At 38.9% G+C, this 15973-nt stretch overlaps 1 protein-coding gene across 1 annotated transcript in view; it reads right to left on the bottom strand.

Moving 5' to 3' along the window:
• LOC126198416 (probable E3 ubiquitin-protein ligase HERC1) overlaps nt 1-15973 on the bottom strand; it is a 747204-nt gene that overhangs the window by 223845 nt on the left and 507386 nt on the right. The window contains exon 47 of the mRNA XM_049934719.1: nt 615-930. Within this exon, the coding sequence (XP_049790676.1) occupies nt 615-930 (316 nt within the window). The remainder of the gene's footprint in view (nt 1-614; nt 931-15973) is intronic.

Here is a 15973-nt window from a genome sequence, read left to right as displayed (position 1 = left end):
GATGCATTATAAATTTTAATGTGTTGATGACACAAAAGAGATTACAAATGTAGCACTGACATAAAGAATAAGAGAGGGCTTTATCAAGTTTACTATTTCAGAATTTATATAAAGTGAAAATCTAAATCAGTTTGGTCAGCCATAGATTTGAACATTAATCCTCCTCAATTCAAAAATGGATTTCACTCTGCTGCAAGAACTAGATATCACTTATTACATATAGGGATGAACAAATGAATTCTGTGACTGTTAACCCTTTAACTGCTATGGACGTGTTAATGCGCGTGCCTTTGTGCCTGTCCCCATGTGCTCTGAACGTGTTTACGCGTGCCACCAGTCCTTCTACTTGGTACTCTGAATGTGTCTACGCGTAGACACATTCAGAGTACCAGGACTGGTGGCGCGCATAAACACGTTCAGAGCACACAGGGACAGGTACAAAGGGTGCACACATTAACACGTTCAGAGCAGTTAAAGGGTTAAAGGAAATAAGGAATACTATGGTTTAGTTAGTAACTAGGTACCACCAATTAACAAATGTGAGAGCAGGTCCCAGCACGATGGTAAATATAATGCCACAAGAATCTCAGAATTACATTTAAAAGTCCCCTCACCTTTGTGCACATATTGACAACAAGCCTAGAAGCATCACTATCAGTAGTAGCAAGTGCTGCAATGGCTGAACTAAGATAGTGCAAACACGTTGCAGCTGCTCCAGACAGATTTCCTGAAAATCGCAGAGTGGGCTTCACTGTAGTCACAGCTGGAGCACATGGCGTGACGGACCACGGTTCAAACGTGGAAGATGCTGGAAGATTTCCAGGTAACTCAATGCGAGATGCTGCAGTCAGAGTCATCAGGCGCACCACCTTGCGCACATCTGTCAAACCTATTGCTTCAAGGCCAGCAGGAAGACTGCAAGAATTACCACTGTAATATAAAATTGACTTTCAGCAGCCTGATACAAGTTGAACATTTCTCTTAACAAGTTGACATGAAAAACAAAAATAGTAAGCCAGTACAATAAATAAAAGCTGCTATTTCTTAATCACTAAAACTGGTGGAACTAAATAAGACTTATGGAAAATGAAACAGCAAGAAATCATGTATTTCAAACTGATTCAAAAGGTGATTCTGTCATTCAATGTGGTATAGTGGACAAGAAAAAAAAAGTTGACAGTCATGCACATACCATAAGCTAAAACTCATGATGAGCTCTGGCTTGGAAGAACATCTAATATATGCTGCAGAATTTGGAATGAACAATAGAATGAAATAAGCAAGTACAAAATCTAGAACATTCGTAATGAAATGTGTATAACCAGCTCAACAACACAGACATAAGTAAGGACCAACAAATGAGAGCAAAAGATGTCTATAAGATTCATAAAAAAAACAAAGGTTGAGAAGAAAAGAAAGGAAGGGAAAAAGAGGATAACAAGCTGAAGAAAACAATGTAAAATGGTAAATATATAGAGAATATACAAACAAGACAAGCAGTCAGACACACAGTGATCTATCAGGTTTTCTCGGCATGATTTCTGGATGTTTTGTAGAGCTTATATTTCAATTTTCACATAATATTTTGATGACTGGCCCAGCCATCATCTCAGAGTGCTGTGAGTTATGCTGTTATGTGTATTCATTGCCTGGACTTCAACCAGACTGTGAACTGTTGTTGGTCTAATGCCTCTATATATAGCCAATTGTAACTTGGCTCTCGATGTTCACTAAGCCTGCTCTTTAGTTTTTCAGAGCCCCATTGACATTCCTTGAAATATGCACTCTCTCAGTGTTTCATGGAGTATCAACGTGGGGTCTGAAAAGCAAAAAAAGACTCAAAGGTCTGTAAAGTAACAGGCCAAGATACACCTATTGAAGTACACAATACATCTTATTACTAAACACCATGATACATTGTAAGTTTGTAATGTGGCTTCATCTTTATGGTCCTGTCTTGATTTTCAACTTAAATTAATTATTGGTACTCAACATTTGAGACAAAACAGAAAATATTTCAATAGAATTTTTGCCCAAGCCTTGGGAAATGACATAAATTGATCATGAAGTAAACATATGTTAATTAGTAGTTTTAAATATAAGACAGGCTAGTGGATTTTGTACAGAATAACTAGCTGAGTATCTGGCACAGCATAGTTATCTATTTAGAGTAGTCTCTTATTAGTGCATGTCGTCCTTTCTCCTCTCTCTGCGTACCTCCTCGCATTTCCTTTCTCTATCCATCTCCTCTTCCCTCCTCTCTCTGTCCATCTTCTGCTCCTGTCTTTGTCCATCTCCTCCTACCCATCTCTCCATTAATCTGCTCCTCCCTACTCTTTCCACCTGCTCCTTCCCCTTTGCCAATCTCTTACTCACCTCTCTCTTTTATTCCATTTCCTCCCCCCTCACTCTCTGTCCATTTCCCTTCCCTGTCATTTCATTTCCTCCTCCTCCCCCCTTTCTGTCACCACATTATCACCCAACCCCTAATAGGAGACTCGTGGTTCTTACCTCCACAGTATTTCTTTCCAGATCATAACTAATGTGTGTACCAAATTAGACAGAAATTGTTCTACAAATTCAAGATCAGTTTTTTATCTCTGGCTTTGCACACATATGCACATGTCAAATATATTTCACACATACTTGTATGCATAGTTCACCTGCATCTCTAGCGAATTTTGCCCTGCAGCTTCATTTTCTTGAGGCTCAATGTTTATGGCACTGTATCTCCTGAACTATGTACCATAAAAAGATATAAATTTGCGGATACATCAGGTGGTATATATGGTTATTGTCTGCAAAATGTGTTTTGAATAGAGATAGTAGTACAGAAGTAATAAGTTTAAACAGTGTGCATGATGTGGCACACATATCAGTGTTTACATCATAACTTCTGAACGATGTGTTGAAAACAGATATAATTTTGCAGGTACATCCAGTGGTATAGGTGGCTACTGTTTGTAAAATGTGTTTTGAATAGAGCTAGTAATAAAGAAGTAATAAATTTAAATGTCAGGCTTGAAGCAAAAGTTTTTCATGCAACTCAGTTTTCTGACATGATAACTTATGAACTGTGTGTTTCATGATGATATAATTTTGCTGGTAGATTTGGTGGTATCTGTGAATACTGTATGCAAAATGGGTCACGAATACAATTAGAAGTAAAGAAGTACTAAATTGAAATGTCATGCTTCATGTGGCAGTTTTACTCCGTGAATAATGAAAATGAAGTAAGGGATATACTTTTTCCCTTTCATCATTTTGTAGGGTTTGTCAACAACAAAAAATTTCTTAAAGGTTTGAAATGATGTATAAAGTTTGTTGCCAGTCACTAAGTGCTCTCACTCCATCTACAGAGTGATTGCTGTGTACAGATGCGAGCTGACTTGTTGACACTTCGCTCATAGCTCCAGGCTGTGTTGGCTTCCGTCACACACCTTGAGGCTGCTGCCAAGAGGCATCACTGTGGAGGGTCAGATGTAGGTATGTGAGGGACATTGAACACATTCCGTGTCCACTGCTGTGGCCACCCCAGGTACTACCTGCAATGAGGTTGATCCCTCACCCGTGGTCGAGTAGGAGATCATTCCCATGTCTGGCAGGCAGTGAAAGACTTTCAAAGGGGCTGATCGTAGGGCCTCCCCAGTTTGTTTGATGAACAGGTTTCAGGCATTATCTGTTGTGTCTAGACCATACAGCCCAGACACAATGCTGTAGCCGATAGGGCACGCAAGACTAACGCAGACGGGCGTGAAGTCTGGAACATGAGACTTATAAATGCACTAAAGAAAAATACGTAGCATTTTTAATACTTAACTTTATTCTCTTGTTGGAATACATCTCTCCTGCATACTCGTAAGCTATTGGCACTGATACAAATGGCGCCTTGCTAGGTGGTCGCCATTTAACTTAGCAGAGGGCTATTCTACTGTCTATCTCTCGGCAAATGAGAGCAAGGCTTAGCACATCCAATCGCTAGCTATGTTGTCCGTACAACTGGGGACGAGGTCTCCTCAGTCTCTCGAGACCTGCCTTGTGGTGGCGCTAGGTTTGCGATCCCACAGTGGCGACACGCGGGTCCGACATGTACTACAGGACCGCGGCCGATTTAAGTTACCACCTAGCAAGTGTGGTGTCTAGCGGTGACACCACATTATCTAGGGCTGACGAAGTCTCTAAGCTGGATGCAGTCATCCACCCTGTTCCATAGCAAGCTTCTCATCCGCGAGGTCTGGGCATTCAAAGATGGTGGGTTTGCTGGTAGTTGGGAGTTCCAACATTAGGCGCGTAATGGGGCCCTTAGGAACATGGCTGCCAAGAAGGAGAAGGAAGCCACTGTGCACCTCGTATGCATACTGGCGGGAGTCATTCCGCATGTGGAAAGGGTGCTTCTGGATGCCATAAAGAGTATAGGGTGCAGCCAACTGCAAATGGTGGCCCATATCGGTACCAGTGATGTGTGTCACTTTGGATCGGAGGAGATTCTCTCTGGTTTCTGGCGGTTAGCGGAAATGGTAAAGACTGCCAGCCTTGCTTGCGAGATTAAGGCGGAGCTCACCATCTGTAGCATTGTCGACAGAACAAACTGTGGTACTTTGGTGCAGAGCTGAGTGGAGGGTCTGAATCAGAAGCTCAGGCGGTTCTGTGACCATGTAGCCTGCAGATTCCTTGACTTGCATCATCGTGTGGTGGGTTTCCCAGTTCCGCTTAGTAGGTCCACTACATACAGGAAGTGGCTAAATGAGTAGTGGGAGCTGTATGGAAGGGACTGGGCGGTTTTTTAGGTTAAAGGATCTCAGGAAGCCACAGAAATTCAAATGGCTCTGAGCACTATGGGACTTAATAGCTATGGTCATCAGTCCCCTAGAACTTAGAACTACTTAAACCTAACTAACCTAAGGACATCACACAACGCCCAGTCATCACAAGGCAGAGGAAATCCCTGACCCCGCAGGGAATCGAACCTGGGAAGCCACAGAAAGGGGGCATGTACAACACAGTAAGGTAGTTGTAAAAATGATTGGTTTTGTAGTTGTAAATTGTCGTAGCTGTGCTGGGAAAGAACCAGAGCTCCAAGCCCTAATAAAAAGCCCTGAAGTTCAAATAGTTACAGGTACAGAAAGATGGCTAAAGCAGGAAATAGGTTCAGCCGAAATTTTTTCAAACAACCTAACAGTGTTCAGAAAGGATAGATTAAATGCAGTTGGTGGTGGAGTATTTATTGCTGTCAGAAGTAGTTTACCAAAGAAAACTTGAGTCTCATTTCAAATAGGTACACCACTAATACAATTATAGTCAGTGATTACTTCAATCTACCCTCGATATGCTGGAAAAATTATACGTTTAAAGCTGGCAGCAGGCATAAAACATCATCCAAAATTGTACTGAATGCTTTTTCAGAAAATTATTTTGAACAATTAGTTCATGAGCCCACTTTAAGTGTAAATGGTTGCGAAAGCATACTTGACCTCTTAGCAACAAATAATCCTGGAGAGACAAGGAGTATCATGATGAATACAGGGATTAGCGGCCACAAGGCAGCTGCTGCTATGCTGAACACCACAACGCCTACAACTATCAAAATGAAATGTAAAGTACAACTATTTAAAAAAAAAAAAAGCTGGTAAAAATGCTCGTGATACCTTTTTAAGAGATAGTCTCCACTCCTCCCAATCTGATCACGTAAGCATAGAAAAGATGTGGAATGATTTCAAAGAGATAGTATCGATGGCATTGAGAGATATATACCACATAAATTAATAAGTGATGGTACTGATCCCCCATGGTACACAAAATGGGTCAGACTGCTGTTGCAGAAGCAACGAAAAAAGCATGCCAAATTTAAAAGAACACAAAATCGCCAAGGTTGGCAAAGTTTTGCAGAAGTTCGAAATATAGCGCGTACTTCAATTCGAGATGCTTTTAATAATCATCACAACAATATGCTGTCTCAGAATTTGGCAGAAAACCCAAACAGATTCTAGTCATACATAAAGTACACCAGTGGCAAGATGCAATCAATACCTTCACTGCAGGATAACAATGGTGAATTCACTGATGACAGTGCCACTAAAGCAGAGTTATTAAACATGGTTTTCCGAAACTCCTTCACCAAAGAAGATGAAGTAAATATTCCTGAATTCCAATCAAGAACAACTGCCAAGATGAGAAACATAGAAGTAGATATCTTTGGTGTAGCAAAACAGCTTAAATCACTTAATAAAGGCAAGGCCTCTGGTCCAGATAGTATACCAGTCAGGTTCCTTTCAAAGTATGCTGATACAATAACTCCATATTTAGCAATTATATACAACTGCTCACTCACAGGAAGTTCCCTATCCCTACCTAAAGACTCGAAAATTGCACAAGTCACACCAATACCCAAAAAGAGAGTAATCCGCTGAATTACAGGCTCATATCACTAATGTCGATTTGCAGTAGGGTTTTGGAACATACACTGTGTTCAAACATTGTGAATTACATCGAAGAAAATGATTTATTGACACACAGTCAGCACAGATTCAGAAAACATTGTTATTGTGAAACACAACTAGCCCTTTATACTCATGAAGTAATGAGTGCTATCGAGATGGGGTGTCAAAGTGATTCCATATTTTTAGATTTCCAGAAGGCTTTTGACACCGTTCCTCAAACGTGTCTTCTAACCGAATTGCGTGGATTTGAAATATCACCTCAGTTGTGTGACTGGTTTCATGATTTCCTGTCAGAAAGTGACAGTTCGTAGTAATAGACAGAAAGTCATCGAGTAAAACAGAAGAAATATCCCACGTTCCCCAAGGAAGTGTTATAGGCCCTATATTATTCCTGATCTATATTAACAACATAGGAGACAATCTGAGTAGCCCTATTAGATATTTTGCAGATGATGCTGTCATTTACCATCTTGTAAAGTCATCAGATGACCAAAATGAATTGCAAAATGATTTAGATATCTGTATTTAGATATTTAGATATCTGTATGGTGCAAAAAGTGGCAATTGACACTGAATAAAGAAAAGTGTGAAGTTATTCACACAAATACTAAAAGAAATCCGTTAAATTTCAACCATGCGATAAGTCACACAAACCTCAAGGCTGTGAATTCAACTAAATACTTAGGGATTACAATTACAAATAACCTAAATTGGAACGATCGCATAGATAGTGTTGTGGGTAGGGCAAACCAAAGACTGTGGTTCATTGGCAGAACACTTAGAACAGGTCTACTAAAGAGACTGCTTACACCACGCTTGTCCGCCCTATTCTGGAGTATTGCTGTGCGGTGTGGGATCCATATCAGGTAGGACTGACGGATGACATTGAAAAAGTTCAAGGAATGGCAGCTCATTTTGTACAATCGCGAAATAGGGGAGACAGTGCCACAGACACGATATGTGAACTGGAGTGGCAATCATTAAAACAAAGGTGTTTTTTGTTGTGATGGGATCTTCTCATGAAATTCCAGTTGCCAGTTATCTCCTCTGATTGCGAAAACATTGTGTTGGCACACACCTACACAGGGAGAAATGATCACCACGATAAAATAAGAGAAATCAGGGTTCGCACAGAAAAATTTAAGTGCTCATTTTTCCTGCGCACTGTTCAAGAGTGGAATGGTAGAGAGGCAGCTTGAAGGTGGTTCATTGAATCCTCTGCCAGGCACTTTATTGTGAATTGCAGAGTAATCACATAGACGTAGACATAGACATAGACTCTCAAATACTGGATAAAATAAAGTCTATGTATTGGTGCATCAAGGCACTTGTTTTTCACCTGCAGTACCACCTCTATTGATAGGTAGTTAGTTCTTACCCCCACAGCAATTCCTTCCAGACAGTAAGTGATATGTGTATCATGTTTGATAGAAATCAGTCAAGTGGTTTAGGAGGGGGTGTGAAACATGCATACATATGTACATCCATTGCTAAAACATACTAGCTGACAAACTCAGCATTGCTCGACATTCATTTTGCCAATTTTCTATTAGAAATGAAAACAAAAAAATGAACAGTGTTTTTAGCATAAAATCGAAAAAAAAAAAACATTTCCATGTATTTGTGACAACACCTCTGAAATTTATAAAGAGTCATAGAATGCAATATGTAAAAATGTATCAGTACTATATCCAAATTAGCATTTCTGTATGCTGGGTGCACTTGCCTCGTGTGTCTGCAATGCAGTTTTGTAAACATATCTGTGGCAATGTCTCTTCGTAGTCTATAGATGATGACTATTTTTGCCTACAGCTGTTTGTGCTTCGCACATGAAAGTTGTCAAAAACACTGCCAGGTGTCAGGGATTTCTGTTTAACTTGACTGTAGGAGTTCTGAATAGTAAAAGAACAAATGTGTTGAAACTTTGAGCATGGTGCAGCACTTTATCAGGTACCTCCGTGTTTATGATGTCATATCTCTTTAAATATGTGTCGTACAACAATATATTTGTGTAGTTACATTCAGCAGCACATGTGGTTACTGTCTACAAAATGTGTTGTGCATAGAGTTAGTAGCAAAGAAGAAATAAATTTAAAATTCATGCACAATGCAGCAATTTTTTACACATCCCAGTGTTTTTGACGTCATATCTCATAAACTCGTATGGTACCATGATACAGTCTCGTAGGAGCATTTAGCTTATGTGGATACTGCCTGCGAAATTTATTAGTGTTTGTAGCACAGAAGTAATAAAATTAAATGTCATACATGGTGCAGCAGTTTTTCATGCATTTCATTGTTTATGTCGTCATATCTCCTGAACTATGATACATATGTGGTTCTTACCCTGACAGTGATGGCTGTTGAAATTGGTCCAGTTGCTTAGGAGGAGATGAGCAAAACACACACACACACACACACACACACACACACACACACACACACACATATATATATATATATATATATATATATATATATATATATATATATATATATATTTTTATAGTATAGATAGTAACTGAGAGACTTATACAAAATACATCAACAAATGATAGAGCTGATCCCCCATGGTACACAAAACAGGTCAGAACACTGTTGCAGATTCAATGAAATAGGCATGCCAAATTTAAAGGAACACAAAATCTGTAAGATTGGTGATATTTTTCAGAAGTGCAAAATTCTGCACATACTTCAAGGAGAGATCCTTTCAACAGTTCCACAACAAAACTGTCTAAAAATCTGGCAGAAAATTGAAATATATTCTGGTCATATGTAACAATATGTGTGTAAAGTATGGTTGTATGTAAAGTATACCAGCGGTAAGACATAAGCTATACCTTCACTGTGCTGATAGCAGTGGTAATGTTACCAGTGACTGTGCCATTAAAGTGAACTTACTATATGCGGTATTCCAAAATTTATTTACCAAAGAAGATGAAGTAAACATTCCAGAATTCATATCAAGAACAGCTGCCAACAAAAGTAGCTTATCAGTGGATAGACTCAGTGTAGCAAAGAAACATAAATCGCTTAACAAAGGCAACTATTCTGGGCCATATTGTATACCCATTAGGTTTCTTTTATAGTATGCCGGTATAACAGCTTTATATTTAGCAATAATATATGACCAGTGGCTTGATGAAAGATCAGTACCTAAAGACCGGAAAGTTGCAGAGGTCACACTACTACTCAAAAAAAGAAATAGGGCTACAGAGGGCATCAAAAAAGTTAAAAGAAGGGCCAGCCATTTTGTACTATTCGAATATCAGGGAGGGGGTTTCATGGTTGTGACACACAAGCTGTGGTGGCAATAATTAAAGCAAAGGTGTTTTTCACTATGGCAGATCTTTTCTCAAAATTTCAGTCACCCAACGTCTCCTTCAAATGAAAAAATATTTTGTTGAATCTGCCTTACATAGGGAGAAATGACCGTCGCAATAAAATAAGAGAAATCAGATCTTCCACAGAAAGATTTAAGTGTTCATTTTTCCTGTGCACTATTTGAGTGAGACGCCAGAGAAACACTCTCCCAGGCACTTAAGTGTAAATTGCAGAGTAGTCGTGTAGATGTCAAAACTTACCCTCCAAGAACTGCCAGTTATGTGCAAGCATTGTTAGTAACAAAGAACACAATGAACAAATATGGACAACAGTATAATTGAGTAACTAAGTCCACCAGCTAAGTATGAATCTTAAATGTAGCATTCCTTGTTCTAATATAAAAAATTGTGAAAAGGATAGATTGTTATTTGCCATAAAGATGACACATTGAGTTGCAGACAGGCACAATGAAAAACTGTTACACACAAAGCTTTTGACCAAAGCTTTCTTCAGATAAGAAAGGAGAAAACACACACACACACACACACACACACACACACACACACACGACCACTGTCCTGGTGGCTCTAGTAGTCCGAACTGCTGGACATATAGGTAATGCGTGCGCAAAGTGCACCTGCTATTTTGTGTGTGTGTGTGTGTGTGTGTGTGTGTGTGTGTGTGTGTAGTACCTTGAGGCAAACACAACTACAATGTTAGAAGACATAATGGGTCAGGAGTCTAACTCACAATCAGCTACAAATATCAGCCTGAGACCAACAGTAATTCACAGTCTGGTTAGAGTTCAGATAGTAAGAAAACATAACAGCATACCTTGCAGCACTTGAAGAAGACGACTGCATCAGTCATCAAAATACTGAGGGGGAAAATGAAAATACAAACTCAGCAGAACACCCAGATGTACACCATTAAGTAAAAAATAAGATCTGCAGAGAAATAAATAAATTCATGTGGATAAATATATAGAAGGGACAGAGGAGAAGTAGGAAAACAGAACATAAGAAACAAACATTGTAAATGGCAGCAGTAAGAACTCTAAATGTGGTCAACATCCGCATTTCAGTATTGATTCTAGGAGAGAAGGCCACATGAGCCCAACTGACATTCGGATATCTGACATTCTATTCTAGTAAAAATTTTCTCAGCATTGACATTTAACCTGTGTCAACCCACTAGTAGTAACACTTTACGACAGACATGTCAATTTAAACTGCTAAACAAAATTTGCTGGCACAGTAAGAGAAACTACATACATAACTCAATCCTTGATTATGAAGCTTATTCCATCAGTTACAACGTAACACTTGGAAGAGTGCATGCATACAGCACAAATTTTAAAGCAGGCTATCATAAGAATTCATGCTGCTCATGTGAGAGTTTAGTTACTGTATAATCTACCAAATGTAATCAAACACTGAGTGCAAGACAAAAGGCTATTTTTTATTCCTGGTCGTAATTTTCAGCGACTGTAGTATGTATGTTTTTCAGAACAAATTTCAGTCATCAGTTGCAAATATATTTTTTTATTAAGCTTTACCAGTTTTGACAAATTGATTTGTCATCTTCAGAAGCTTAGTACTGATTTAGCAGATGTCAATATTTTCTTCATAGAATCATAATGCCACAATGTCCAGAAATGTACATATTGCATGTAATTATTGTAAACACAGATTGACAATTTATAGTAATTGAATGACAGCTATGTATTTAGTGCATTTCTGGAAACATCATGGCATTATGCTTCTTTGAAGAAGGTACTTACATCTGCTAAACCACTATTAAGTTTCTGAAGATGACAAATTAATTTGTCAAAACCAGTAAAGCACAATAAAAAAATATATTTGTAACTGATGACTGAAATTTATTCTGGAGGGGTGGGGTGGGTGTGGGGGACCACAAAAGGCTATATTGAGACACAAATTAATAAGCTGCACTAAAAAAAATCCATAACGTATAGAAACTATGAAAAAAGTAAAGGTAACCACTCAGTACACAGTTCAGGTGTTGAATGGTCAAAGGGAACATAAACAATATTGAAACTGTTGTGAACCTTTCAGACAATGGAGGGCAACAGCTACAGTGAGAGGGAGGGTAGCAAGTGATCAGCATAGGAATGTGACACCAGCCCACTCAGTCAACTAAAGTGTGGCACACAATGAAATGAAGGAACGAGTTGGGGGATGCGGGTGGAGGGGTGGGAAACTACAAGAAAACTAGACTGCAGAGAGAGAGAGAGAGAGAGAGAGAGAGAGAGAGAGAGAGAGAGAGAGAGAGCAGTATGCTAATGTAATGGATGGGTAGCAGGTAGAAAAGGATTTCTGGTCAGGTGAAAACAAAGTAATCAACACAAAATCAAATATCAGTCATGTAGGAATAGGACTGATAAGCAAATACGAAAACTACTAAGAACAGCACAGTGAACAAAGACAGCACCTAACACATTAGCAAAATTGTATAAGCCTGCTAGCACTGTAGAAAATGAAAAGACACAAAGAATTTATGATGAAATAAAAGAAATTATTGAATTTGTTAAAAGAGACAAAAATGTAATTGTTATGAGGGATTGGAATTTGTTAGTAGGAAATGGAAGACAAGGAAGAAAGACTAGGCATACATAAATTCAAACATCCACTGCATGTGAGTAATATCAAAGAGAGCATTTGGTAATGATTGATGAAAGACAAGAAGCGCTATGATAGAAGACAAATGGGTAGCTTTGGGAGATGAAATAGTGAATGCAGCAGAGGACAAAATAGGCAAAAAGACAAGGCTCAACAGAAATCCTTGGTTAATGCTCGAGATACTGAACTTAATTGATGAAATGAAAAAATATAAAATTGCAGTAAATAAAGCTGTCAAATGGGAATACAGCTGTATAAAAAATGTGGGTGACAGAAAGTGCAAAATGGGGCAGATCGAACGGCTAGAGGAGGCGCATGCTTGACTGTGGAGAGACAGATGCTGCCTAGAGGAAAATTAAAGAAACCTTTGGCGAAAAGAATAACAGCTGTACAAATATTAAGAGTTTAAATGGCGAGCCAATAGCAAGCAATGAAAGGAAGTTTAAAAGTTGGAAAGAACATATCAAAGAGTTATACAAAGGAAATGAACTTGGTGGCAGTATTATGGAAAGGAAGTAGGAAGCAGATGAAGATGAGATATGAGGAATGATAATGCAAGAAGAATTCTGCAGAGCACTGAAAGACTTAAAGATAAAACAAAGCACATGGGATAGATGACTTTCCCTCAGAATTATTAATATCTATGAATGAACATAGTGTAGTGTCGGCAGACTTGCCAACACTACGTACACTAATTGAAAGAGGCGGTCAAGATGCACGCGCTAACTCACGAAGGATGGAGTGAGGTCTGAAACAGGAGACTTAATGAATGCTATAAAGAAAAGTACGTAGCTCCTTTGGTACTTATCTTTTAATCCATCCTTTGTATACATCGTTCTTGATGAGACATCTGGAGATTGTGGCGATACAAGTGCGACTCTTTAGATACAAGCTATCTAAGGCTAATGGCGCCTTGCTAGGTCGTAGACATTAACTTAGCTGAAGGCTATTCTAACTGTCTCTCGGCAAATGAGAGCAAAGGCTTCGTCAGTATAGTCGCTAGCAACGTCGTTGTACAACTGGGGCGAGTTCTCGTACGTCTCTCGAGACCTGCCGTGTGGTGGCGCTCGGTCTGCGATCACCCAGTGGCGACACGTGGGTCCAACATGTACTAATGGACCGCGGCCGATTTAAGCTACCACCTAGCAAGTGTGGTGTCTGGCGGTGACACCACACATAGCATGACACAGCTTTTTCAACTGGTATGTAAAATATATAACTGAGGCAAAGATTCTTAAAGAAGAATTCGAATTCCAAAGGCAGCAGCTGCTGACAGGTGTGAATATTATTGAATCATCAGGTTAATAAGTCATGGTTGCATAACACATTAAGAATTCTTTGTAGTAGAATGGAAAGACTGGTAGAAACCAACATAAATGAAAATCAGTTTAGGTTCAAGAGAAATGTGGGAACACAAGAGGGCAATACTGACCCTACGACTTACGTTAAAAGATAGACTGATGAAAGGCAAACTTACATTTATAGCAGTTAAAGATTTATAGAAAAATTTTGACCACAATGCATTCTTTGATATCAGGGATAAAATACAGGGAACAAGACTCCACCCACAGCTTGTACAGAAAACTGCCTTGCAGTAGTTATAAGAGTCAATGGACATGAAAGGGAAAAGTGGTAGTTGAGATGGGAGTGAGACAGGGTTGCACCTGATCCTACATATTATTCAATCTACTTGGCATGAGTGGCAGGAGGTATCAGGGAAGGAGGAAGAACTCTGTGATCTGCTGATGACATTGTAGTTCTGTCAGATGGGAAAAGACTTGGAAGTCCAGTTTGATGGGACAGTTTGTGCCTTGAAAATATTTTGTAGGATGACTATCAACAAAACTAAAACAATGATAATGGAACATAACCAAATTAAGTCAGGTGAAGCACGGGGAATCACATTACAAAATGAGACACTGTAAGCAGTAGATGAGTTTTGCTATTTGGGCAACAAAATAACTGACAAAGGTCAAAGTAGAGGGGATATAAAATACACTCTCGCAAAGGCAAGAAAAATGCTTCAGAAGAAGAGAATTTTGTTGACATCAAATGTTGAGCTGTTTTCCTTCACTTCATACTGTGTCACACACAATTTGTGCTACTGATAGATACTGATAAAAGCAAAAGTGAAACACTTCCTAGCTTTTGGGCCTAATAATTTCTCCCATGGGGAGGAAGGATGGATAGGTTCTAAAAGGTTAAAAAGAAAGAGCGAGTCAATCAGATTCTAGGATGAGAGGGACCTATGTGTAGTCAGCATCAGAGTAGACAAACTCTATCATATTTGGGTCAGTCTCATCCAAGGGGATGAGTGAGCTGCTCTTCCATTTTAACCATCTAGAACCTATCTATCTCTTCTCAGCAAGGAAGGTACTTTTTAGTTCCAAAAGCTAGGGAGTGTGTGTCTTTTATATGTGGCTATAAGCAGTAGTAAGTGAAGGTAAGTATTGTTTAATCTTTTTGTAGATATGAAGATGATTGTTAACAGACAAAACTGGTAATTTGTCCATTACAACAGTGCACGATACCAATGTGCCTGAAAAAGCAATGTGCGAAAATGTGATTTTTTAGGGTATCATATCTGGGGTTTTATTGATCACAGAGATAAGGAATCAAGTGTTTTGGATAGACCTTGACCTAACAATCATTTCTATACCTATTGGAAGAACGGGCATACTGCACCTATCCTACAGTACAGGGTCTAAATTTAAACATTACACACTTGCTCCAGCTCAGGCAAGTTGAGCAAATCAGTTGGTTCTTTTGCATTAGATATGGTCTAGGGTGGGCCTTAGGTGACTTTTAAAAGCACCATTTGTTCATAGTCAGTTGCACACTGGGTGCGGAACATGTCAGTTGTCGGGATGGCCATGTCTATAATTTTTATTCATTGCAAATAGTAGAAATTTTTACCATATTCTTAAGATGGTGTTCTTGGGCAACCTTAAAATTTTTATACCATTATCCATTACCAGAGGTTCCAAATTACTGTATTTAAGCAGGTAAAATATGTATGTAATATCTGGTCTCAGGCATAAATGTAGTTTTAACTGATGTAGTGAACACATCTCAAGGGTTCTGTGGTCATCTCAAGGGTTCTGAAGTCACCAAACTATGTTTTCCATCACTTCACATCTATACAGCCTGTCTTGACCTGGAAATTATTCAGTTGTGTCACCTTGCAGTTTAAGTACCATACTAAAAATTATGTTGTCATACAAAATTCTTTATACTTGGAAATCAAGCATTGCAATTTTTTTTGCATAGCCTGCATTTTTGTGTGCAGTAGTGTTAAATGAACTTACTTTGGATGGTACATGATTTTGTAACTTTATATTATGTGTACTTATTAGTTGTGTATGTTTTTCAAGGTACGTTAATGACAAGCAGTTTATAAACAAACAGGCAAAACTTTACTGATCTACAGAAGTCGTTTTATGTAAGCAGTACACCATGATTTAATGGGAAAAAGAAGGGAACCAGCTGAAAAAAGCTGCTGTCTGAGCACAAAAAAGATGAAAAGGTGAATATACATCTCTTTAAAAGACTGTGAAAGGAAAGTGGGGA

The sequence above is a fragment of the Schistocerca nitens genome, chromosome 8, assembly GCF_023898315.1.
Source record: "Schistocerca nitens isolate TAMUIC-IGC-003100 chromosome 8, iqSchNite1.1, whole genome shotgun sequence".
Classification (NCBI taxonomy): domain Eukaryota; kingdom Metazoa; phylum Arthropoda; class Insecta; order Orthoptera; family Acrididae; genus Schistocerca; species Schistocerca nitens.
The sequence above is the reverse complement of the archived record's forward strand: the minus strand, read 5'-3'. Positions and strand labels throughout refer to the sequence as shown.